Below are 27,574 nucleotides of genomic sequence, written 5' to 3'. Positions count from 1 at the left end.
AACAACAAACCCCATCAGACCACATTAAATAAAAAAAACAAAAAACCAAAAACCTGGAGAATTCTTCAAGCCAGGGACCATGTACCTCCAGTGTTTATAAATTAATTATCTGAAAACCCCAGGTCACTCCTTATTGCCACAGTGCCTCTAATTTAGCAGTCTGGCACGCAGCCAACTCCAGGAGCCGCATTGATCCTGAGTGACCGCAACAAACCCCCACATCCCCCCTCCTCTCCTCTTCCTCTTCCCTCCTTCCCTCCCCCGCACCCCTCTACCCCCCTCGCACACCCTCCCCCCCTCCCTGGATCTGTATTTACAGTCCTGCACAGCCCTGACAGTTGGGAAATCAGAGTGATTGACAGTGGGACGCTGGCGGATGGAGGTTCCAGGCACGCAGACAGACTGAATTCAGAATGTGGGATGAATGCCACTGGGAGAATGGGGGTGGAGGAGGGGGGTGATGTGGGGTTGAAAAGCAATTAAAAAAAAAAGATTTCTAAATTATTAACATTTTTTTAATTATTAATGTTATTGGTGCCTCCATGTGAGCCCGCAGATAAACTGCGCTTTGTACTGGCACTAATAATTTATAGCCCAACCAGAGCCTTGTGGTGTGGAGACAATCCAAAATACACAAAGTTTTGTCTTGTCAATGTTACACGGGAGAGTTTGGCTGTGCAGACTCTCTTTCTCACCCTGCCCACCCCAAAACCTCAGCGTGACCCCTCACCTAACAAATGTTGATGAGACAGTTTAATCCCAATCACAAAAAATACATCAGGCTTTTAATGGGGTGAGCTCCTCTGCTCATGATGTGGGGGGTACCAGGTTTTCTGCAGCACAGTGCCTGGATGCACATGTTCTGTGTGCCCAGGTTAAGGGGTTTATCACAGCTGTCACAGCACTGGCACACAAACCACGTTTTGTGCTGAGTTCATGCTCTGCTGTATTCAACACGGTCTTCACTGACCTGCACATCAGGGTTGATTATTCAACATTTGCATGTCTGCATGGGCATGATGGGTATTATATATTGGTGTCTTGTGTCCTGTGCTCGTGTTCATTGCATGTACATGTGGAAACTCCAGCTTCCTGGTGCCTGGCTTTGCCCTCTGCCTATGCACCATGCTTGGAGGAGCTCTGCATCTCTGTACACATCAGGGAGAGCTGAGCAGCACACATGTTCTGTGTTCACGTGGGCCTCAGCACAGGTTTATACCATGCCTTTGCTGATAAGCAAATCCTTACTCCACAGAGAAAGGAATCTCCTTCCTGCCCTTAGAGAAGCCAATCAAATCAGACTGGAAAAGAAGACAGCCTCTTCATTAACCTAACAAGGAGCCCTGGGGATTTACACTCTAGACCAGAGATACTCCTCCAGCTCTCACTGGATGCTTTGCTGATGTTGCTCGTGCTCCTTCCCCCATCACCCAGGCAGGGATGTGTCAGCCCCGGGTGAGGAGCAGCACAGGTACAGACACTTGCACAGCTGCTTTACACTGCCCCTCCCACCCTCTGCTTCCCAAACTGGGACAGTATCACCTCTTCCATCACCCTGACTTCACCTGATCCAAACAGCTGAGGTACTTCTCTCACTTCTCTCAGCATCAGAGGACCCGGGTACAGTGCACAAATTAACCCTGGGCCAAGTCGAGCCAGCACCAGCAGCTTTGTCACCCGAGGGAAGGCAAAGTGTCCCCGTGGGCTGAGGAGCCTTCAGCGGGCTCCAGCGGTTCTCAGGGCAGAACCTGTAACTGCCTGGTGCCCCCTTTAGGCACAGAGCAGGATGTGCTTCCTCCACAATCCGGGGAAAACTTACAGACAATTCTCCAAGTCATGGGAGATCCGTCAGATGCTGGCACTGCAGGACCTGTCTGCCCTCAGGACAGCAGTGACAGTCCCAGCACAAGGCAGCAGCATTGGACAATGATATCTGCCAAGGAGGGGGCTGCTGCTGCAGGACCAGGGTTTGGATATTCCCCTCCTTGCACTAACAACACTGTACAAGCACCATCCTCCTTTTAAAGAGGAGAATGGCATGATCTTCCCTTGAACACAGACACCAGTGCAGAAATAATCCTGTGCTGCTCCAGCCTAGAAGCAGCAGACAAGCAAGTACTGAGGAACAACCTGCAAGGAGTGCAATGGGCCATAAATAAGGAGTAGGGGTCCCTCAGCTATCTCCAGAACCACACCATCCTGGAGAGATCTGGGGACAATTTCTTAAGGCTGGAAGCTGCAACCTACAGGGTCCTTATGGAAATGCTCTGAGAAAGCCCTGACCAAGTGATCACACACTGGATATGGAAGAAGTTCTCTCCCTTTCAGCAACCCTTTCCCTCACTTCTCCACAGCAGATCTGGTTTCAGCTGGTGAAGGACCAGCTCAGCCCTTGGTGATGGAAACACAATTGCTTTCAACAGATAATACCACAGATGAGCCTGTCCCACTGACTTCAGCATTTACCTGCTAAGCTGTCTTCACTGCAACTTAGCTTCATCTGCAGATTCTAATTGTCTATAAATCATGAGACACTGAATTCTCATCAAGGTGAAAGGTCTTTTAAAACACCAATTTATGCTATGTCCATGTGTAGCAACTACTGCACAAACTTCCTGAACCCAGCACTACCAATGCTTAACCATATCCTGCAGCATCACATTGCTCTTTCAGATCCCATCACTGCCTACATCTCACAAGCTCCCTGCATGATGCTAACACTCATGACCCAAATAAGACTTGCATACAGATTGACTATTTAGGTTGACATGAAACAACAGAACAAAAGGAACCCCCTCTCCCTGCCACTGCAAAATACACGTAGGGATGGTGCAGCTGATCTGCTCCAGGATGTGAATGTGTAGCCCCCCCAGACAGCTACAGAAGGTGTCAGTGTTTATAGATGGCTGAGGGCAGATGTCCCCACAGAGCTGGTGGGAGAAACAGTCTGCAGCACCACCTGCATTCATTGCATGATAAACATGCAGCATGCATGATAAACACACAACATGCATGATGAACACACAACATGCATGATGAACACTGCATGATAAACATACAACATGCATTATAAACACTACACGATGAACACGCATCCCATAAATCCTCTTCACATGCACACAGGGGTTAGGGACATTTTACAAGACTCATTCTGAATGGCAAAGCAAGGCCCTTCTCCCACTTGTCAGTACCTCCATGGCTGGGCACTGCCATGCTGTTGGCCAGCTGGTAGAGACGTTGTTGCTGCTGCTCTTCGAAGGTGCTGTGCTCATTGAGTGCTGACATCATGCGCCTGTAGTGCTCCTCGGGGGTCATCTGAGTCACCGAGTCCTCAAGCAGAGGTGTGTGGGAATTTTCTGAAGAGCAGAAAGATTTGGTCTTTTTTTTTTTTTTTTCCAGAGAGAAATACAGTGGAAAAAAATCACATAAGTACGAGGACAGTGCAAAAGGAAGAGAAAGGGAGGCTAATGGGTACCAGCACAACTTCCCACAACTCCACACTGTACCACTAAACCTGATGTCCCAAGCTGCCTAATGCAGCTGTCCTTGTGCTCCCAGATGTACCATTATATGCAGTCAAGACACACCTACAACTTGCTATAGCTCCAAACATGGGCACACTCATACACAGGAAAGTCTACAGCTTCAGTTGCTGCAGCACCCAAAAAACTAACTTTTTTTTTTTTTTTTTTAATTTGTATTTATTTCCCTAAAGCAACAAGCAGTGCATTATAATAACACAAAATTACCAGCAAGCTCTCTACCTCCAAGGTGGCAAAGAGGACAGGCAGGATGAAAGAGTTCACTGAGTTCTCACCCTTTCATCTCAGGGGATGTGATTTCTTTTATTCAACACATACCTGATCAGACACACACCTCTTCCCCCCACCTCCCTGAACACCCCCAAGGACACAAGAATTTGAGAGATGTTCCAGCACCCAGTGTAGGTGATGCTGACAACTGCACAGCAGTGATGACAGTCCACCTGCCCAGCTTTTGGAGACAAGGCACAAAAGGAGGTTGTTTCAGATCTGGCCCTATGGCTAAGCACCATGAGGTGATTAAAATTCCAGCCAACAAGCCCACCTCTCCATCTTCCTGGAATGACTGCACAGCCCAGGAGGGAGGTGGTGCTTTGAGGAAGGCTCTGCATGCTCCCTGGGCAGCAGGGATCCCAGTCTGACAATCAGGGAGATAAAACCACAGATGCTTTGTGTTTACTGTAAGCAGAACTCAGAGTAATTACTGTTCTCTGCCTTGGTGGTGGCTGCTCTAACACTATTTTATCTTGGATCTTCCCCACAGGCAAAACCTTTTCATTGCTCAGAGAGGAACTCCCAGTAACAACCTAAACAGACAGAAGGGAAGGGAGGGGGTGGGAAGGGCTCCCCCCATGCTGCAGTCACAAGACCACCTCTGTGTTCAGTGAATGACAAGACCACCCTACCGTGTGCCCCAGATTCCTGCTCCTTCATCCACCTCATTTCACAGAGTCCCTCAGGGATCATGGCAGGTGGCTCTGCTGTCAGACTGCCTCCTAATTCAAGGTGGTGGCTCTGAGCACAAACCATTTTCTTGGCACCAGGAATGAACATGAAGCCACTGGACACCTTACTGGGAAAAAAGCTTGGGATCTCCTTCAGGTGAGAGAAAAGCCACGAAGGTAGATGTCAGGAAATACAGTCCATGGTGAATACAGTCTAGGGAACAGAGTGCCTGTAAAAGGTGGCCCTGCTGCAGAAGTTTAGGGACTGGTTCATTTCTGCCACAGAATCAGAGCCCATTTGTAACAAATGTTGTCTGCCACCATTACAAAACCATTACACAATCAATGCATACAGGATTTTAGATTCTGGGGATGGAAACTTCACATCATACCAAAACCACCTCCTTCTCAAAACACAGGAGAGGACAATAACAACAACAATAATGAGTTTGTGTGGCAAAAAGTTTCAAGGAAACAGAGCTCCCAAGGTACTCTTCCTCTACAAGAGGGAAATGACTTCAGACCCCTCCAACTCAGCTCAGCCATCCAGCTCAGCAAGGATGTTCACTCAGCACAGAAATTCATGGCCATATCTGCAACCACTGATCTCTACCCAGTGATATGTAACTGCATCTCAGGGAGCACAAACTTCCTGTGCAAATCACAGGTTTGTGTCCTGCCTCAAGCTAGCTGGGATCAGGAGCTGGGTCCTCACCCCATGCTGTGTGCACCACACTTAGAAATCAGATCTGAAAGAAGGAGGCTGCAGGAGAAGCCAGCCACACCATGCCTGCTCCTTCCCCTTGCCCATCTCTGGTACCCAAGCCTCTTTCCACCAGTGGAAGGAGCAGGGAGGTGGGGGGAAGAATTCCCTTCCAGGTCCTCTTCCCACCAGATCACTCTCTGGGCCAGATTCTGCCAGGGACACAGAAGTGCACCAACTGTTACTGTTCTCACCCAGAGCTCTCAGGGGCAAAGCTGTATGCCTGTATGCCACAGATCTGATTTAAAAAAACACTGGAGGTTGGTTTTTTTTTTTTTCCACACAGCTGTGTTATTAGAGAAAAAAAAGGAGGGGAAGAGGGGATTTAATAACACTTAATTACCATAAACTCTATCCGATCAGCCATAGAGCAGATTTCAGGTGCAAGGGGGGGGAAATGATGGGGGTGGGGAAGGGGAGGCTAAGAAGAAGAAGAAGGAGGAGTCCAAGGAAAGGCTGGATTTCCACACTTAAAACTTGGAAGATTTCACATGACTCAGCCAGAGATAATTCCAGCTCTGCTGAAGCTTTGCTGTCTGCTTTTGTCATTACCAGGGGGTAATGCAGGGGACTGATCTTGCCAAATCTCTTCCAGCTGCCAGGTGTGAAATGGACCCTGGCATGGTCACAGGGAAGGCCCAACTGAGGCAAGCATATGCTGGGTCTCCTTGCTCTCCAGCATGCACCCCTGTTCACCCAAGCCAAGGGGAGCCTCTCTCTCCCATCCTACACCAATATTGTAGCATCCCAATGGCAGCAGCTGCTGCACAACCTATTCACCAAGCTTTTATAAAGCTCCCCAAGCAATCCCAGACAGGACAGGAGCATCCAGCCTGACTGCCTACTGCCCTTTGCTACAACAAACCCATGACAGGTTGAGGCTCCCTCTTCACAACCCCAGGAAAAGCTCAAGAAACCTCAGCCCAGGTTCAAAGCCAGCCCTTGGTCAGGTGCTTTAGGGCCTCTGCTCCCTGAGCTGTCACTTGCCAGGGCAGAGAGGGCCCATGGCCACTCCCATCATACGTAGCAGCGTGGGTTTGGGGGACAGTGAAATTGTTAAATTGTTAGTAAGAATGGGGCCAACCATCAGGTCTTCATTTGGCCTAAAAGGACAGCTGCCAAATCAATCAGCATGTGGATATACCCACCCACCCCCCCAAAAAAAAAAAAAAAGGAACTAATTGACAGAGGCTGCTCAGTTACAGTCCAGCTTCAGTTCTGGTCTACTTCATTAAGCAAAGATGCAACAAGATTTTGTTTAATAATAAAAAAAATTTTAAAAAAAGAGAGAATGGAAGAAGGGGCAGCACATGAGCTCATCAGCCCACCCCAGGGGGTGAGCACAACAAGGTTTCCAAGGTGGTTTTCCAGCACTTAGTTTCAAATCTTCTCAAATGATGAGGCTTTTACCAGATTTATTTTTCAGTGGCTCAAACAGGAATCCAACCACTCTTCCTGATTTTCTCTCCTTGCCATCGCTCCGTTTTATTTCACGTCTCAACGTATCAGAGAAGAAGATCTCTAGGCACGCTGTTGCTGCAGGAGTAAGGATTTTACTTGGGGAATTGTCTCCTGGGGAGAAAGCTTCCTCCATGACCTGCCAGCAGCAGCCCTCGCTCCCAGCCTCTGATATGCTCACATTTCCATATTAGACGCGAGAACGTTCTGCTCTGTTTGACAGCCGTGCTGGCGCGGCCCTGTTTCCACTGAGATAGGGCTCTCTTTTGATCTCTGGTGCACACACTGCGAGCGCTGGGGAGGGGGGAAGGGAAGGTTACTGCTTCCCTGCTGGAAGGGTTTCCAGCCCTACAGGTGTTTTTTCACTCAGTCAGAGAGAAGGAGTGATTTACTTGGCTGCCTCTGTTCTCCTTGCCTCGTCAGGCGCAGCCACAGCAGCACGAGATGTGCCGCAGGCACAGGGTCACTTCTCCTCTTCAAAAGGCTGTTCCAGAGACAACGCAGCTGTGCCCTGGGCAAGGGATGCATCCAGGACCAGCCTGGGATGCAGAAAGGAAGAGTCCCCACCAGTGGAGAGTGCCAAAGGCAGAGAGGACCAGCAGCCACACAAGGCAAACCACTGGGGAGGAGACAAAAGGAAGGGACATGTCCCGAGGGGGCCTGGCTGCAGGCAGAGGACAGAGTGGGGTTGCATGGGCTACAAAACATCCCCTCTGCTCCTGGCTGCCTACCCCATTTCTAAATCACAAACTGCACTCACAGCACCCAGGCCCCAGCCAGGCTCAGGGCTCTAGAACAATCTGACACTTCAGAGCACTACTCCCCAGCAGTAGTTCCCAAATTCCAGTAACCCAGTCACTGGGATCCATCCTGTCTGAAACCAGCTTGGCACTGAGCAGGGCCTCCTGGCTCCAACAGCTCCTCAGGACAGAGCTGGGAACACAAGGGTCATTTTCCTCCTGGCCCTCACAGTACTCTGGCCAACAGCAGGGAACTCTCCTGGGAGTTCTCAGCTACACGATGCTCTCACTGCTTGGCCAGAAGACACTACAACGTTGGCTTTAGCCCCTTCTCTGACCCCCCCCTTCCTAGCAGGGGGGGAGTAGGTAAAGGCCCCAAAAGCACAAGAATCTCTGCCCCTACTCAGCCTCCTGCTATTCTGATGATGTTCTAGCACCAGCACAGCCTAAGCTGAAAATGCCTGCAAGAGGAGAGAAGAGTGAACTAATAGAATAATAAAAAAATAAATAAATAAAAAAGGAACATTGGAGATCAGTAAAAGGCCCTGCTCAGATATTCCATCCCATCTCACAGTCCTTTAAAGGGCAAGAGAGGTTTTCTGAGAAAAAAGTGGGAGTATAAAACAAGTTTGCTTTTATTCCAGGCTTCCTAGGAACACCTCTCTTAATGAGCTGGGGGAATCCCCAAGACATTCAGAATTAAGGAACAGGATTCAGATCTGGAGTGCACCAAGAGCTCCTTATCTGCTGCACTCAACCCACTCAGGTAAACAGTGGGAAAGCCAGGGGAAAGAAGGGAATGGGATCACTCTGCTGCTCCCATGGCAAAACCATCAATTTGTGCAACTTCAGCCACTTTATTAGGAAGAATCCAAAGGCAGTAGTTTGGTTTCAGATGGCTTGATCAAAGATTAGCACATTCTCAGTCAGGCCTCATAGGCTGCTGTTACCTGGCTTCAGTTCCTAAGCATGTGTTCTCTTGGAATTACAAGGGATACAGACTCAGGAGAACCAGCAAAGCTGACAACAGGTGTATCAAGTATGTCGTAAGAGTCCCACATCCCTGTGTAACAAATGTGTTTCAGAACCTATTGAAGCATCCCACTGGAACTTACCTACACACCTACTGGAAACATTTCAGTGATAAGAGGAACACAGAAGATGAAAGAAAACAAGGAAAAAAGGTGAGGAGTAGCAGTAGATAGGGTTCCTCTTTACAAGTTTCAGAAAAGCCTAATAAAAATCTATTGTGCTTTTCCTTCTATTAAGGAGTTAAGGGTTAGGAGAGGGTTACATGAAAGAAAAGATTTAGTATGATCTTAGGTGGTGTCAGCAATGTTGTATTAAGTGACACAAGCATTCAAGATCCTCTCAGAGTATGTTGCCTTTCCAATCATAACTGGGAGACAAGGAGTCAAGAAGAGACAGTATACAGGAACATTATGTGAAATTAGGATGCAGTACAGGTCCCTAAAATACATCTTTAGATAGCTTAATATATGATATGTAGGTTAAGAAGGCTTCAGCACAAACTGCTGCAAAAAGTCCCCTTGGAGATTCCCAGGACTGGTTATTGAGAACATACACCTTGAGGAGTCTCAGCTGCTGGACTCCAGACCCATGAAACAGGCTCTAGCTTCAGACAGCCAGTCTGCTTTTATTATTTTTTTTAGTGGTCAAAGAGTGCTGGTTAAGCACCGTGATCAAGATGGGTATTACTGACAGCTAATTAGTTTGAACTTAACAACAAAGCCTTTAAGTGAACAGCCTGTAAAACCTCATTTATGCAACCTCTAGACAAAGTCATTAACTGCAGGCTCCATTACCCACTCCACTTTGCCAGCCGTAAAGAAAGTTTAAAAATCATGTTTACAGAAAAGAACAATAAGACAAATCAGAAGATTAAAAAAAAAAAATCCCTAAGAAGAGAGACCTTTTGCAGATTCCATCTCTATAGGAACAGTGCCCTAAATGCATAAGAAAGAATGAGGCAGCCCTATTCTCCCTGCTAGGCTGCTTTTTTTTCCTTTAAAGGAACAGATGCCAGCATGATAAGCCTGTGTATATCTTTTTTATTAAACATGTAATCAAGACGTTCTGCCTGAAAAGTAGAAACACCCCTAAAATCCACCTCAAAAGCTGCAGCTTGCCTTTTTAATCATAAAGCAATTATTCTAATTAAGAGGCAATCCCTTTCTCGCACTGCAAGCTTCCCTCCCATTAGATAAAGAAAGCACAGTGCCCTGGTAGCCTCCTTCATGCACCCTCCCTGCCGGATACTTACAGCTCCCACACCACAGCCTCCTGCAACCCTCCCTTCCCTCCCTCCTTAATTTCAATTAAGTTCCACTCTTAAGAACGGAGAAGAAAGGGGAAGGGGATGGAGAAGCGGCACTTACCCTTTGGGGACTCACTTCTGGCTTTCTTGCTTTCTAAAGGACACTCACTGCTGCTGTTGGGAGAACATACTCTTCTCTTGCCTAAAATTTCATCTAGAAGAGAGATGAGAAACCTGAGTATCAGATAAGGCTGTACTTTCCTCTTTGCAGAAGCAAGCAGAGAGACTTTGGTATTTTCCTTCTCTCTCTCTCACACAGACACACACACACATTACAGACAGAGTAAAAAAAATTGAAAGTAAGAAAAATCATCATCTTGAGAGCCTTGATCTGCTTTCCTAATCACGCAGTCCAAAAGCACATAATGACTATTCACACACTGATCAATGCAACATTTTAAAGCTATAAATTCTAAATCCAGTTGATTTCCTTACTGAGTTTCATCATTTGTTCTGTTGCCTTTTGTCCCCCTGGTGTTTCCACTCCTTTCATGCCCTGATGCAAAGCAACTGGGGGAGAGAAAGGAGAGGAAAAAACAACACACACACAAAAAAAGGCACAACAGATCTCTGAATCTTCCTACCACAGTATCTCTCTCTCTCTCTCTCTCTCTCTCTTTCCCCCTCCTCCCCCCCCCCCCCCTCCTCCTTCAAACCTCAAGGTCCTTAGCAATCTTCCCCCTCTAGATTCTACGGAAACACTCAAGCCTTTTGCATTACTGAAGCCCTAAAAACCAACACAAAATATCTAATATACAATTACAGCGTCCCCGAACAGATTTAAAATCAATATCCTCCCATAATAATGCTGGGGAAACTGAAAGCATGATGTTGCATATGGGCAGGAAGGAAGAGACTGTTTGTCACTGCAAGCATCAAATTCTCATCTATCAAGGGCTTGTTAAAGATGCAGCATCTTAAAAAAAAAAAAATCTCACAAACAAGCACCATATTTGAGCGAGTATACACTGCCCCTGCCTGCGAGCCAACACGCGTGCAAAGCTGCTGCAATCTGCCCAAAGTGTGCTGGTTAAAAAAGGTTACAGACCCCCTTGGTGCTATTTATAAGAACAACAAAATTATTTATGTTCCAAAGGACATTTTAAGCCAAGCAACTGTCCCTCCGAATCACTCCTCCTGACTTTGAATTCAGCTCAGCAAGCCCAGGTTCCTGCCTTGGCATTGTATTTATTGAGATCTGTGGCTGCTGAGCAGCCCCAAGAGCAGAAAGCCACAGAGCTGAGGGCAGAGCCTGCCAGGCAGTGCCTTCATCCAACGAGCAGTTCTGGAACCCTGCAAAGTTACAAGCAGCATTTCAAGGTTTTAAAGAGCACAAGCCGCCTCTGATTTTATCTTGCCATGACCCTGTCACCCAGCCTGCTAACAAACCTGGCACTCAGAGACAACTGCAGAGGCTTGCAACCATCCATAAGCAAAAGCAAAGTGAAAATACAGGAAAACAGTGGGAATTGGGAAGCAGATGAATTGGGAAGGTTAGAGGCAACCAGTGACAGCACTTCAGTTTTCTCAGGTCTTCACCTTCCAGGTGTTGAGTCAGCTTTTCAAAACAACTTGAATTTTAACAATCCTGCTGCCTCAGTTTACCCTCCAAATAACTCCTCCAGACCCACAGACAGTATCATCTTGCCAAGCCAACATTCAAAGCTAGGAAGTACCTGGCCACACAGCACAATCAGAGTCACAAGCTCCCTCCCCACAGAACTCTTCATTCGTCATGGTGATTTTCCTAGAAATGTCAGTCTGATGCTGCACACCCTTAGCACTGGAAGCCACGTATCTTCCTCAGAAGTGTTCTCATCCAGGATTTGTGGCTTTCAAGCAACAAAAGTCCCATTGCTCTGCTCACCCCTCCCAGCCTGGGCAGGAGGCAGAAAAACCCAGCGAGGCTTGTACTTAGGGCAGAAGAGGTTCCATGGAAGAACTGGTGACAGAAGCAGCAGTTACATGTGATAGCAGCTAGAATCTGAGCAGTAAAAATTCCCTGATTTCACAACTCTGCCAAGGCACCTCATTACCCTCCTATCACTCCTTCTCTCTCGCTGTTCCACTCCCACCCCCATGTGCCCATCTGCCAGCAGATTTGCTCTGACTAGCACCATGCCAGTCCCATCTCTCTCCTGACTGCCTGCACTCATCCAGGGGAAAACCAAGACCGCACAGGAACTCTGAAGCGGCACCACCCCGTGCCTCACCATCCTGCACAACCCCTGCTCCCCAGCACACACCAGCAAGCCAGCAGCTGTGTGAACAGTCAGGTGTGACAGGCTGCCACCTGCAGTGTGCTGAGGGGACAGGGGCCCAGATGCCTCTCAGTCAAGATCTGAACTCACCCCTCCAGAGAGATCCCACACGAGCATATTAATCACTGGGATGACCGGCAGCGCTTCCCTTCCAGCACTCCAGGTTCACTTTCTACCCGAGCTCCAAACCCCACACACTGAGTTTCTGTTTGGGTTGCCCCCAGCAGTCTATACAGAAGTCAGTCAGATCACCGAATGCAACTTTTCCTCTTTCTCCCCCCACTACCTGTCCTTCATTTAAGTCCCGGGAAGTGACAGAGACTGCCTCATCCCCCAAAAGTTTGGGAACTGAATCAACAAGATACACAGTAAGCAAGGAAAAGGGAATAATTATCATCAGTAGCCACAAAGATTTAACAATCCACCCCAAAGGTATTGAGGCAGTAGGAGAGCACAAGGCAACCTCAATCTTTTTGATTTCTAGTCCAGTGTTACAAGTCATACCCTTCTCTTAGCTTTCTTAGCTGCAAAACACCAAAGAGGCAGGTCAGGTTTTCATTAGTAACTTCACACACTCACAGATCCTGGGGTAAAACCTAAATGGGGACATATTTGTGTTACAGCACCAATCCTTTCCTCTCTGCAACTTAATGCACAGCTTTGGCATACCACTTACACCTGGTTAACACCCTAAAGGGACTTTTTACAGGACCCTATACTCTAAATCCATTCCTTGACATCCACACGCCACTCTCCAGGCATTCACTGCACTCACAGAGAACCAGGACAGGGGGGAAAGGTGCTGGGATGGGAGCATCCACAGTCCACCTGCCCCTGACTTTGCAGCAGCAAAACCACAATGTTTTGCAACCGAGTTGGCAGGGTAGCTTTGGGATGTCTTACCACCCCCACTGGGTATTTAGAGTATGCTGCCACCCATTGACCAAAGGGCCAAGAGAGAGATGTTTGCTCAGCCCAGGCACCTGCAGAAAGCAAAGCTCCACCTTAGAGGATGAGGACAACTTCTTGTTTTTCATTCCTGCTTTTGCCTCCTCTATCCTGCCTACTACAAAGCATTGCAGTTGAAAGGAAGACAAATCAGGGCAGTTTTTTAATATTAAAGCTGAAAATGAAGACATTAGCAGTAGAACTGCAATGTTACTCAGTTAGGCCAGGCAGTAACACAACTAAGGAGTGCCAGAGGAAGCCCCAAGCATACTGATCACATACTGCAAGCACTGCCACACAGCCCTGACCACACACATACACCCCAAAGGTCTCCCATGCAGGTCCCCAGATCCTACATGACATTCAAGGCTCCTGCTAGCCTGACAAGGCAGTACAGAAGGTGTTCAAGAGAAGCATTTCACTCCAAGATCTAGAAATCAAAGTGAATTTTCCCCCCCTCTTTCATGGGAAGCCAAAGTCCAGCACTCACCTGCTGCACTTCTCCAGTGAAACATGAACAGAGACATGCCAGGAAAGTAGGTCAGCTGGAGGAGGACAGCACTCCTGCCTCATCCAGAAGCATCCCCCAATGGTTTTGTCACCATAAAGAGAAAGGATGTGGGGATGAAACCATAAAACAAGCTTGTGTAGAAGCCAAGGCAATCCGGGTTTTATCTAATCAGAGCTCTCTTTAGACTTGAGGCACTGTGATTAGAGGCCCTGGGTGGAAATGTCACCTGGAAGCAACAGGGCTTTGTAGTCCTGCACTGCCTCTAATCCTCAGCCTCCCAGCACTCAGCAGAGCTGGGTGACTTAACACTCATGTCCACCAACACATCTAAGAATCCCAATCCTCATTATCAGCTTTGTAGAGAGGACTTGGGAGTCTAATTCAGCTGGGAAGATTAGAAAACGTATCCCTAGGCTTCCCCAAAGACAGAGGGACTTCATCTCCAGTCTTTACAAGGGAATCTGTGCCAGAGAAGATGCACCAAGGACACACACAGCAGGGTGAGAACTGAGCCCATGTCCCCGAGCAAAGGGTTTCACCTGGAACAAACGTGACACGGTTGCAAAATTTTTGCCCTCCTAATGTTAAGTGGGTGACCTAGAGAGTGAGTCCCACTTATGGCCAAGGGGCAAGGCTTTCTGCGCCATGTTATGCTACAGACACAACGAAAAGAGATCAAGACATGTCTTGTGCTCCCTATCCATCTCATAGGTTTTGCTCTGAAAGCTTCTTACACCCAGAAGTTGTGAATAAACACAGAACTGAGCCAACTCACATGGGAAATCACCCAGGCTCTGATAGCCAACATTTAACAAGAGAAGAGTCCTTTTTTCACCTCTCTTCACATTCTTTTAAGAGGAGAAAAACTTCCTCCCTTCCCCTTAAACTCCCCCACCAAACTGAAGCCCTGAAGATGACAATTCCCACTGTCCAGTCTGAAATACCTTGGCAGCCTCTCCATTTATTCATCTCTCCCCCTTGCCTTTGGCACAAGCAGGCTGCCACCAGAGGAGCTGCTCTGCTCAAACGACTCAGAGGCTCCAGCCCTGCTGCTCAGTCTGCTCCTGTGCTGAATGTGACAGGTTTGCAGGGACCCTGGAGACTTCCTTCCCCAGCCGTGGGCTTGTGCCTTTGTCAGAAGCAGCACCAGCTTGCTGAGTCCCAGCAGGCCCAGAGCTGCTCTCAACAAAGGCTGGCGTTGGAGGGGCCACGCAGTCGGCTGCGTGCAGCAGCGTGGAGTCTGGCTGCACATCGGCCCCAGCCCTTGCCAGCAGGAATCAATGGAACAAAGGGAGAGTGAAGCACAAGGTCATGGGAATAACGGGCCATAATTTAACTGAGGGCAATGAGAATGGAAAAAAAAACCCAACAAAAAACCCCCAAACCAAACCAAAACAAAAAAATTATTGGGGAAGCTGGGGGAAGGGAAGCAGTGGGCTTCTGGAACTTGGGATCCTGGAACAATGTCAGCGCATGCCAGCTCGTGGGGAAGGGTCAGTTCTAGCAAGGAAGGGGGAAACACCACCAGAGCTTGGCAAAGGGGACTGCAAAATAAAGGTAGCACCCACCTCTCCCAGCAGGTCAGCTTAATAGCTTGAGGGAGATGGCAGGCAGCAGGCTTCAAACCTTAGCAATTGCACTGGGTTATCTCATTGTTCCTTTACATCTCCATCTACCTGTTGGTTGTCATTTAGATTGAGATTACAAGCCCCCCAGGACAGGAAGCATCCTGTCACTTGCTGCTGTATCAGGCTCAATAGTATGAAGGGGACAAACAGCAGAGGAAGGCAGGCAGTCCCAGCTCAGGACTGTCCCTAGCCTAGCCCAAGCTATCTGCAAACATTCCCTAAGCATCACACTTCAAGTTCCCTGTGACAAACTCTTGGAAACAGGAAGGAAAAGGCAACAAAGGGGATGAAAGGATGGACCACACACTAACAGTCTCTTACTACAAAGAAAGGAAGATGCAATAGAGTCATCAAAAGTTTTTCTCTTTCCTGCTCACTTTACTTTGGCAGGCTGGCTGTGCAATCATTCCTCTCAGTAGCAGAGGATTCCAACAGCTCAGAGTCAGTGCCCAGCACTCACTGACCTCAACACGTTACCCAGAAAGATCAACCCAAAGGCAGACCTGGTGTCACTAACCCCTTCCTAATGTGAGTTAGCTGCAGCATACAGGAAAGCTGCAGGAACACACAAGACAGTAGTTGAGGAGGATTCCCAATGTATAACACATCAACCATCCTTCCCTGGGCTTTAGAAGGAGCCCACATCTCATTCCTCAACACTCCTTACTTGGCCATCTGCCTTTCCTCCTACCATGCAAACAGTATCCTGCTACTTCCCTTCTCCTTGTGCTCACTTGAGTTGCCAAGCTGGAGCTAAGGACTGTCCAGTATTTTAGCTTCCAAGGAGTGAGAGAGAGGAAGGTGTAGGTGATGCTGAAGCCATCCTCCTGTCTGCCTGTAATGAGGCTATTCATTAGTTAAGGTGCACCATCATCCCCTTGTATCCCAGATTCTTGCAAAATTCTTTTTTTTACAGCATGCACCAAGCCATAGAAAGTTGGTAAATATTCATAATATGAAAAGCACTGATGGAGAGGATATAGCGCACTTAAGAGAGAGATCTGAATTAATTTTATATGCTGCAGAGAAGCTTTTCAGCAATTGCAAACCTGTCAATCCCCACTCTCTTCCCGAAAAGATTTAAGAAATCAGGCTGGGAGGGCAGGCTGGAAGTCCAGGCCTTTTGGGGACTCTCTAGCTCTAGAAAGGAGCATGTTCTAGTGAGTAAGAGAGGAGAAGGGGGAAGCTTGTTAAATCAGCAGACGTAAGCACAGTTCCAATAAGGATCAGGTTTTCCTTGACAGACCACAGACCTCCTAGGATAAAGGTGGTTGGCCTCAATTTATGTATTTGTGATAAAAAGCCATGAAAACAAGCATCACTCCTCTGACACAGACACCTCCCTCAGTCCTGAGGAATGCCACACAACACCCAACTAAAAGGTGGGAAAGGCTGTGCAGCAGGGGCAGCCCTACCTGCTGAATCCCTGCCTGTGATCCCTGCCAGCAATCTGGAATTCCCTCCACCACCCAGGACAAGCTACTCCACCTCTGCCAGCTGCTCCTTCTACCAACCTCCCAACATTTCTTTAGAAAAGTGAACACTGAAGACAGAGATTTCCAACAGAGCTGCTGGTGGTGCTGTGCCCTTAGCACCATTTAAGTGTCCGATTGCACTCATTCAGCCCCTGAAAAAAACAGCACTCCTCCAGCCCGTGACAGCTTTGACAGCCAGACTCCTTAATTCCTTTTTCTTATTCCCTTAATCTGTCATCTTTATCAGGCTGGGGAAGTGCCAGGCAGCATGCAGGAGCCCCGGCCCCGATCAATCTCCACATTACAGCTGACAGAATGGTGCTAATAACTTATTGATCTAATGTTTGCCAAGCCCCACTGGGGCTGAAAGGCTGCCATTGATTGGCTTGAGGGAAGGAGCCTCTCAGCTGAGAGCAGAGCGGAAAGCCTTCAAATTGTCTTCTTCCCGAGGAGCTGGGAGATGGAGGGAGGGTGAGGAAGGGAGAGGAGGGAGGAGGACAAGGGAACTAAAGGAGTAGAAAGGAAGAAGGGTGAATATGTGAGAGAGGGATTAAGGATGAAAAAGAAAAGAGGGGGAAAGGGTTTGTGAGCCAAAGAAATGCAAAGAGGAGGGAAAAGAGCAGAAAAGGAGAAAAGAGCAAAGAGAAGAAAAGGGACTGGGAACAAAACAATTGTGCAGAGCTAAAAAATTCACAAAATAAGCAGTTGACTCTCTTCTTGCTCACAAAAAATTGTTAATAATATCCTTCAACTCCCAGATCTCCATCCTAGGACAGCTTCTCCCAAGTCTGTTTATGTCTGGTGTAAAGCATGCACCACTGCTGACTCCCCTGACCAGGTCTGAAACCACAAACTTGCATCTAAGGAGAGGGTATCATCAGGGCAGCTTCCAGTCTGGTTTAGGAATCTGTTCCCCACAGTGATATACATGCAACTTAACCCTTGAAAATCCTCACTCATCTCCTTGATTTGCATCAGACATGCTCAGCAGAGGGAAAGGAGTTGAGGGTCTTTGCTGTAGTCCTGTGGGGAAACCTGGGCTTGCCTGCATATACAGAGAGAGCAGGAAGAGGAAAAAAAAATAACACCACCACATGACTTTTCACAAATTATACAGTTACTACATTACAGTGGTTATGGTCTTTCCCATTTACCCTAGACCAGGCCAGGCCAGGCCAGTTTTACTCCTGCTGTGCAGTCTGGGTTTGGCAGGACTTCATCCACAGCATCCACACCTGGTGACACAGAGGAGGAACAGTGCCATGGCTCTGGCTCTGAAATTTCAGCCCGACCTGTGGCAGGGTCAGGAGCAGGGACTCAGGTCTCCTCTCCCTGCTCTTCCATCCAGCAGCAAGCTGGACACACCAGGTGCCACACTACAACCTGTACTGGATCTCTGTAGATGAGAAGTCACTGCACCAATGATTTGTTTGCAGCTGCCTGTAAGACACCTGGGAAAGGAGGTGGAAGCAGGGGGTGTGGAAGAGGTTATTTTTGGAAGCAGGAGAATCTTACTCTTCCTAAAGCTGCATAGAAAGGAAGAGGCAGTGTTTAGATGTTTCAAAGTAGCAATGTGTACTGGCCATGAGTTTGGTGGCTGATAAAACTGCCAGGGAGTGACAAGACTGTCCTGACAGGGCCAGTCTGCCCTGTCCACTCCAGGCATGGAGGAGGCCAAGCTACTGAGGCTGCCCTGGTGAGCCCTGGTGTTCCTTTCCTAAAAGTGGTAAAGATACACCCTGAAATACATCACTGACCTTCCCAAAGGGGTTTGCAGAGCCATCCTACTAGAACCCTCCCACCCGGAGTGGGCTTCAAATCCCTGACAAGAGTAAGTTTTATTGAGTGCCAAGAACAGGGCACAAAACTGCCTCGGTTCCTTCTCCTCCTGCAGAGACAAAGCCAAGAATAAAACCTTAACACTCAAACCAGCAAAATCTCTGCATTAATCTATGCTGCACATAGCTATGCAGGGCACAGCAAAAGAAAATGCTTCCGTGTTGAGCTCTCCCATTTTTCCTTCATCTTCCAAGACCTCTGTCTGCATTACAAAGGATCCTGGTTACCTCCCACTCCCACAAGGCTGCAGAAGAAAAAAAAAATGAAGAAAAGAAATTAATGTCCTCCAGATCCAAGCCAAGACGATGAATGGCACTAACAGAGCCTAGACCCTAACCTTGCCTAGGTAAACAACTGTCCTTCATGGTAAAAGACACAGAAATATGGCTGGGCTTACAACTCCTAAGTGCCCATTTGGTGCTGATTTTCAGGTCAATTTCAGGCAGCAGTCAGGTAAATGTTTCTGCTTTTTTGTTGCTTTTGGCTAAGTTAAATGAAAAAGTGTCTGAATGTGAGCTCATTATCACACAGTCAGGAAACAGCCGTTCACTATGATCTTGTCTCTAATCATTAGCTAGAACAACCCTGATCCCAATTCTTTTTCACCCTCAATATTAACTCCTCCTTAGCAAATGAAAGCTGTGTCAGTGCAAAGCCAAATTAATTTATTGGGAAGCCCTCTATGGCAGGTGTACAGTGTTGAGGGACAGGCCCAAAGAGAATTGAGACTGCTAGTTTGATCAGATACAGATCCACATATGTGAGATACAAGCATGTGAGATACTGCCTTGTCAACAAAAATTCCAAGACCAATTTTTAAATGAGAATCTGTTTATCTGGAATTTCTCCTCCCTGTCTCAGCCAGCAGTGCAGGAAATGCAAAGTTGAGAGAGGAGAATTAAATACAGAAGAACAAATTAACTGATGAAGAGAAAAGAGAGATCTCTCTTTCAGGATGTTTTGGAGACATGAAGATGAACAGTGCATTTCTAGGACTGCAAAAGCATTGAGTGTACATGGCCTCTAGTGAAGCACAACTCTTAAAAGTATCACTTCTCAGGGGATACAGATGTCACGTTCTCCCTCTCATGTGGGATTGCCACGGGAATTATTGCAGCTTAACGTGAAACTACACTGAGGGCACCACTGCTCTGAAGCCAAGGCTCTCAGGGTTTGTCCCCTCCATCACATTGAGCAGCAACCCCTAGAAAAAGCCCAGACTTTCTAGGAGCTCTGCAATATTGGAATATTGCAATATTGGGCTTCTTCTGCACCCAGAAGAAGCCCCCAGTCACTGGTGAAAGGGTCTTTAATCCATGTGCAGTACCAAATATTACAAGCAAAACCATAGCAAATTGCTCGCTGTTTGGAATAACACCCCATATTCTGCCAGATCCCCATGAAGTGCCCTCTCAGACAATATCCAGACATCAAGCCAACTCCCTCTAACCACAAGGGGCAGAAAAGAGGGAAGATCTACCCACCTTCCTCTAGCATCAGTGAGCCTGATCCCTCCACCTCTATCCATTCAAACTGTCCTACAGCAATTGGAAAATCATGAAATCTGGCTCTGCAGAAAAGAAAGTTTTTCGAGGAGAGAATGAGGAGAAATTAACAGGATTTTTGCAGGGGAGAAATTACTGTGGGTCTTGGGACCAGGACTGTATTGCAAAATGCTTGTTGAAGTCCTAGAGCACAGAAGGCACCCAGACCTTCTCTACCAGCCACGGAGCTCCTCCATCTTCCCCTACCCCACGCACACCCGGGCAGACTGCATTAGCCAAACTGGATAGAGGGGATTGGACTTGTTTACAGACACACCACTAGCTGCTTAAAGGGGCTCTAAATCCGTGTTTGATGTGCAAACCTCCAGCTTTGCTTCTGTGCCTTTGTCAAGCAGCCCTGGCTCTGCTCATCCTCCTGTGTGTGTGTGTGTCTCAATTAAGATGAAAAGCGCCTTGTGCCGTCATCCCTCTCAAGGTAAGCCCCTCTGCAGTGCCAGTGCTGTGCCCTGTCTGCTGCCTCGCCTTTATCTGATCCATTTGCAAATGACTTTTGTATTCTCATTAGGCTCACCGCCTGCCCTGCCCTCCCACACGCACACTCCCCCCAAAGGCATTTCAGCAAACTTGCTCTACCTTTGCAGATGTTGTTAAGCCTCTTACTGAATCTCACCACTGCAGGCTGCCTCTGTGTGTTCCCAAGGAGGGAAAGACCCCATTGTACACACTTTCCCTTTCTTCCTCCATTTGGCATATTCTCATCGTGACTGCAATTTAATTAGCACCAAGGAAAGCATTCTCCAGCATTTTTCCCTGCAGAACAGCACTGGAAGGTAAGGATGCAATGAGAAAATTAAGTCTGCGGGGTCAGGAGAGGAGAGACCATTCATACCTCCTGAACTGGCCTGGGAGATCACCAAAGCTTATTTTTCCAGGCAAGGTCCACATATGTTCCCTTCAACAGCATTCCTGCAGACTGTCAGCACTTAGGTGAAATAGTTCACCTCTTTCTCCACAAAGGGAGTATCTCTCTGCAGACCTTACCTCTCAGCACCTGGATTAGCTAGTCCCAGGTTTAAAAAAAAAAAAAAAAAGCAAAAAAGGGATTCAACACTGTCCAGAGAAGCAGTAGAACAAATCTAGGAGCTGGATATAAAGCCAGGGTAGACATAACCCAAACTTCAAAAGAGGAGGTAGATATCATTTTGATCAATGAAGAGCAACAGAGCTGGCAGAAATGCAAACACCCTTCCTTTAGATTGGGTTCTCTGATCCTTCACAAGAATTTACTCTCTTTCAATCTGTGCTGGAAACAACCAGCACTTGCACACTTGAAATCTGCACAGCCACTTGGTGCACAGACATTACCCAGGGCCTACAGAAACCAGTGCACTCTATTTTGCAGCCACAAACACCTCCACTCCCAAAGGCAAAGAAAGCACAAGTTTACTGTTCTGAGGACATGGTACTGCCAACAGTTAAACCAGATGAGAAGGAAGGAAGAATAGTGTGAGAGGGTGCAGACAGGTAAAATCCTAAACCAGGGAGATGCATTTCCTCAGCCAGTTAAGAATTCAGAGTTACCAACAGGGCAGCTCTTCCCGAAACCCAGGACCCCCTGGGACCTGAGGAAATCCAAGTGCATCAGTGGTAATTGTAATAAATCTGCAGTGCTGCAGAGCAGGCCCAACACACACAAGTTTGCTTCGTGATTAAGAGATCTCTGTAATACCTTCAGGTCCCCAGTGGGCCCGGGGCAGAGAGATACAGCTAACATGCATCAGACACATAAGAATATCTCAATCATTACCACAGCTGACGGTGGCTCCGAAGCCAATCGATCGGGCAATTAGATTTTATCAGCAGACGCCTCTGGGCCACCTACTTGTGCTGTCGTTGCAAAAGCCTTGGTTACCCCCGCCAGCTCCAGGTTGGAGCAGGTTTTTGCTGTTGGCATTCATTATTTCCTTTAAAGGTCCAGTATCAGGGGACACTTCAAACACGAGCTAGGCTGTCAGCTACTCCTATCTCGATGCTTTGCTTCAGTAAACACCCTGGCAGGGGGGAACACCACTGCTGCCCCTCAAATCTCTCACACGCAGAACCTCTCCAAGTAGGGTCCAATCCACACCTATTCCAGACTGTCAGTGGAACACCACCACAGAGGTCTAGCAGAGAAGTTAGGGAAGGACAAGACAGAGAAGGGAGCTCTGTTGTTCAGTAATTTGCTTTCTGACCTTAGCAAGTTTGCTTTTCTGTGTCTTGGTTGACTCACACACCTCTACAAATTATTCAAAACCTGGTGGAAGACACAATGCACCTTGTCCAACACTACTGAGGAAACTTTACTTGCTGGAAGCCCAGCTGCTTCCCTTTCTCCTTCAGCAGTGTCTTTCGGTTTTTTTAATGTGTCTTTTCAAAGCACAGGAACTCTTACATTTGCTAACAGAGATTTCTGTAGATGCTAAATTTACCAGTCATAGAATCATAGAACTGGCTGGGTTGGAAGGGACCTCAGAGATCATCAAGTCCAACCCTTGATCCACTCCTCCCGTGGTTCCCAGCCCATGGCACTGAGTGCCACATCCAGGCTCTTTTGAAATATCTCCAGGGATGGAGAATCCACCCCTTCCCTGGGCAGCCCATTCCAATGTCTGATCACCCTCTCAGTAAAGAAATTCTTTCTAATGTCCAACCTAAACCTCCCCTGGCACAACTTGAGACCTCCTGTGCCCTCTTGTCTTGCTGAGAGTTGCTTGGGAAAAGAGCCCAACCCCCCCCTGGCTCCAACCTCCTTTCAGGGAGTTGGAGAGAGTGATGAGGTCTCCCCTGAGCCTCCTCTTCTCCAGCCTCAACACCCCCAGCTCCCTCAGCCTCTCCTCATAGGATCTGTGCTCGAAACTGGTCACTACGCTGGTCTTAATCACACCCAGGTGATGCAGCTGATAGAGCAGCTATTTGGTTTTGATGACTCTTTGAGCTTCACAAGATCCAAAACACAGTGACTTTTTCAGTCCCAGCCAAGTTCTAAGACTGCACCTCCTTTGGGTTTATTGTCCCAAAGGGCTGGCACCCACCCCCCTGTGGGCTGCTACACCCACCACGGTGTAGAATTTGCACTTTGAGCAACTCCAGTGTTCAGCTTCTACTGACTGGGACTGTCTGCCCAACTGCAAACCATAAATGCTAAACCACCGACAGAAAACATTTTAACAGCAGATTCCAACTTACTGTGAGAGCACAGCAGCTTATAGTCATGAGTGATGTGGGAGTTTTTAAACACACCAGCATTAACATCATTTATTCCATACTGTCCATCTCCAAACACCTCTTTGAGGGTAATATTCTCACAACCCAAATACACAGTATTGTTCTCAAAGGCACTCAATGCAAACAGCAGACAACTGGAGGCACATTTCTTTTTCCCTTATTGTTGTAACTAATTGGTTTAACTAACAGCCAGTCCTTTAGACTGCCCCAACTGTCTGAATATGTAGCAGTTAGTTGTACCGTTCTCCCCTGCCAGTAAAAACAAACAGAACCAAGACATAAACCAAATAATTGACATCAAATACAAATCCCAGCACATTTTGTTTCTGCTCCCTTGACTTCCATGTCCAGGAGGTGGTGACACAGGTACCAGTTCAGCACATGCTCTAAAGCCAGAGCTGGCAGGTTCTGGGTAGACGTTGGCAAATGAGCCTTCCCTTGATCAAACAGGCATGTAGAGTGAGCCAGCTCAGAGAGCAGGGAAAAACCAGCATTAAAGCTGCCCCTGTGGAGATTCCCGCTCTCTCTTGAGATTACTGATCTCCCCACCCTGCTCCCACCTACTCTTGCTGGTTAACTTGTTAGACACATCAAATCTATATTGTCCTGAAAAGCTCTGTCAGTTGCTTGTGGTCTCTTGTGTGAATGAGCCCTCTTCTCTTTCATTGCTCAGACTTCCACTGAGGTCAGAGCCAAGCACTGCTGTCCTCCCTGCCACAACATGTGTGCAGTGCCTGTGTTTTATAATTCTGACTGTTTCTGATGGTTAAGAAGCTAACCAGAGAAACTGAAGCAGAAAATCTAACAAATAAGAATGAGGTCTCCTACATTTCATCTTTTCTACTGCTTAACACTAATGGGAATGGAAAATATCCTTTGCATTTCTGGAATGCTACGCATCTCAAAGAATTTCAACAATACTGATCAAGCCCAGCAGTTTCTCTGTAAAGCCAACAATACTAAAAATCACTTTAACACACACAAGCAGCTGAGACATAAGCAGGTCATACAGAAAAATGCAACTCTCTGGCCAGTTTGGCACTTAGAGCTGTGTAGGGGAAGGGGCTGTGGAGATTGGTTAACAAACAGAATATGGAAATTCAGCTGGGAAAGCAAAGAGTGGGAGCTGCCCATGGCTGCTTTACAGCCATCTCACCAATCCCCCAGCTCAGCACAACACACCAAGACTGAACACTTCACTGCAAATGCAGTCACAGCAGTACAAATTCCACTGCAGGCAGGAGGAACCTTTCTGGAAAGGAGTCAGACTTCATGCAAATGGCCAACCAGGTATCCTTTTGTTACTGAAGATCCTCCAAAGACACTCCCAAAGGGTATTAGATGCAGTGTTCCCTTCAGAGTCAGGTTTAAGTTACAGAGCCAACAGAATGGCTTTCAAGAAAACATGAACAAAAGCACAAACATGCAGATTTTCAGAAGAGTCCCACATTAACATTCTCAGAGTGATCCAGTTCTGATTTGGAAGGACAGGGATCACTCAATATAAAAACTAGCATCACTCCTAGTTTTCCTTCAACTTTTATTTTTAATCAAGACTAATCTGTAGATTCTGCAAACAACAAGCAGATCTCTAGTTCATTACCAGTGCCTCACTTGTTGACTGCTGTGTCTACCACCAAAGCATCCTTGCCCACAGCTCCCTTACTGACTGGAGAGACACAGTGCAGGATCCAAGAGGAGTGGTTTTGGTTCCTCCATGTTAACTTGAAACCAGATGAATTTCTCAAAAAAGCCAGGTAGCACTTCAAAACCAAACCTGCTCACAAAGGAGTTGGCAGATGCAGAGGCAGCACAGGGAACCTCTGATTAATGAAATTACAAATCAAAGCATGCTCTCTGCAAGGCCTTTCTGCTTCACTTGACATTAACCCTGGGGACATTTCACCTCTTTGCTGGCACAAGCTCCTTTGCCAGTACTTTAACAGAGACCACTAGGTTTGAGAACAACACAGGGCTGAGATCTCAAAAGGACTTTAACATCACCATGAAATCCTTTCCATATTAATCTTTAGCCAGAATATTGAAAGCCTTCGTATAGCTCACTCCAAAGTGTAACACAAACAGCTGCAGAAAAACCAACTGCTGCAAAAGGGAACAGCTGAGGGGGTGGAAGAGAGGAACAAAGCCAACAAACCCAAACCAGCAGGACCTGCTCCAGCTGCTTACCTGCTGCTCCCAAGCCAATGTCGATGCTGTTTCTCTTGAATTCACAACGGCTCTGGGTCTCTGGCATAACGAGCTGACGGCTCTGATGCAAGTTGGAGATGATAGTGGAGAGGTCGTTATCACGGCTGCAACAGAGCAGAAAAGCACCAAGTTAAGGAAATCCCATTTGCCACCAGATAATTGATTTCTGTGTGTCACACGTGTGTGTGCACGCCAGGCTCTTCTCTTTGCCCCAACATGGCTGGATTGCAAGAAAGGTTCTCCCCCTCCTACCCATCAGGTTCCCAGGTAACCTCCTCTGGGTTGGGGGAGCAGAGACTGAGTGCAAAGCACTTCCCAAACAGCACTCTGATTTCCCATAAAGGACTCTGCAGCTGCCAGAGCTCCTGATTTCACTTTTGCCAGATATAACTTGCGTGGGCCAGAACTTGCATCTCAGATGGAAAAACTGAAAGTGTAGGAATTGGCAGATCTATTTCAGAATTAATAGGAAACTTGAACTGAAATAACTGATAGTTTCCTATCAGTTGCCACCCTTCTATTCTTGAAAAAAGTTTTTCCATTCCATCACTTTTAGAACACAAAGCTACTTTATGTAATTGAGTAAGTTTTTCTTTTAAGAGATGAATCCAGCCATCAGCATTACTCAGAGATGAGGGTACAGATTTATTTACAAAACTAATTTGCAACTCTTCAGTCTCACAGATCCTGAAACAAAGCTCCTTTCCTCCTTGGATAAGAGAACATACTAGAGCACTACAGCATTATTTAGCCTGTTACCCTTGCATCAGACTGCTGCTAAGTGGGCTAGTTTAGTCCTTTTTCCTTTTTTTATTTTCTTTCTGTGGAGAGGAAGAACACAAACACAAAAAGACATTCACTGTAGCAGATACTGCAGTTCTGCTGGTAAATGCTTTTGTTTGCAAATCGCTATCCACTTGCAAAATATTTCTGAATAAATGATATACAGACACTAAAGAGGAAAAACAAGCTAAAACGTATACATGATACTAAATGGAAATGCTGGAATGTTTCCCTTTTGGTTGTTTCCAATCTATGCTAAATTACCCTTCCTTCTAACATGAGGTGCTTGCCCCAAGCTAAATGTGGTTATTTTTCTTCTTCTCCTCTTTCTAAATGGAAGATGACTGCCAGAAGAACCAAAAACACTTTCAAAAATTATACATATTAAAAATATTGCCCTCCCTCCCACATTCACAGTTCCTTCCCAACCTCTACTCACATGACAAGTGCACCCACTCTGTGCTGCTGTGACACACAGCACATGACCACTGGTGCAGAGGAGGGTGTCCTCACCTGGGACCAGCAGGACAACCCGGAGAGTGCATTATCTGCAGAATCATCTAGCAATCATCTTCCTTTAAATATCCTCCTCTTATCCCCCCCTTACCTCCTCCCCACCTGCTGCACCCCCACCTACAGGCTATCAGCACTAGCAACAGGAGCAGATCTGCTCCAACGCTCCAGAGAGCCCATCCCCAGGGCAGAAGCAGGGGCTAATCTGTCGTCTAGCTCTCTGCTAATCAGATAAGTTTATGACAGAAAGTCTTTAGACAGAGGTACTTTCAGCGGGCGTCTGGCTCCAGATTTTCACAAGATGCAGCAGACAAAAACAGACTCTCATTTCAGCAGCCACTGTCATGTTCCCTGCTGTTCCCCCCACCCCCAGGCTCAGCCAGGAGATCGGATGCTTGGATCTCAAAGCCTTTGAGCACCCGTTGCATCTTCCTCCGCTAAACCAGTTCAGATTCCTCCTTATGCAAGCAGATTGCTTATTACTTAAGCAAGCCCACAGGTGAGTGGGAAGCCCATTTCTCCTGTGCCAAGAAGTTCTGGGTCTTATCCTCTTTTAGCTGCCACCTTTAAGATGCATTATGCAAATATTTTGGTGTCTTAAGTCATTTATGGGATTAATGTGAAGTGATTATCAGTTCTTTTTAATCATGCCAATCAATAACTGGATGTCAGGGACAGAGGACAAATGCAGATAAACGCTGCCATCAGCACAATGCTCAGGAAAGGGCGGAGGAGATGAGCAGAAGTGCAGAGGGAGGAAGGCAGGGAGTAGGAAGAGAAAAATGGCATAATTACATCTTTGCATTTGCAGAGTGTCTTGCATCCCAATCGAGCCCAAAACACCTCTGATA

The 27,574-nt window shown here is 47.2% G+C and overlaps 1 protein-coding gene across 3 annotated transcripts in view; it reads right to left on the bottom strand.

The window, feature by feature from the left end:
- The window catches only part of SAMD11 (sterile alpha motif domain containing 11), a 196,198-nt gene that overhangs the window by 27,419 nt on the left and 141,205 nt on the right, over positions 1–27,574 (bottom strand). For all 3 annotated transcript variants that reach the window (XM_071767379.1, XM_071767377.1, XM_071767378.1), the window contains 3 exons: positions 25,407–25,531; positions 9,847–9,939; positions 3,192–3,356 (listed from right to left, as the gene is read on the bottom strand). In XM_071767379.1, the coding sequence (XP_071623480.1) occupies positions 3,192–3,356; positions 9,847–9,939; positions 25,407–25,531 (383 nt within the window). The remainder of the gene's footprint in view (positions 1–3,191; positions 3,357–9,846; positions 9,940–25,406; positions 25,532–27,574) is intronic.

Source organism: Heliangelus exortis, chromosome 23 (assembly GCF_036169615.1).
Source record: "Heliangelus exortis chromosome 23, bHelExo1.hap1, whole genome shotgun sequence".
Classification (NCBI taxonomy): domain Eukaryota; kingdom Metazoa; phylum Chordata; class Aves; order Apodiformes; family Trochilidae; genus Heliangelus; species Heliangelus exortis.
Note: the sequence above shows the minus strand (reverse complement) of the source record. Positions and strands in the feature narration are given on the sequence as shown.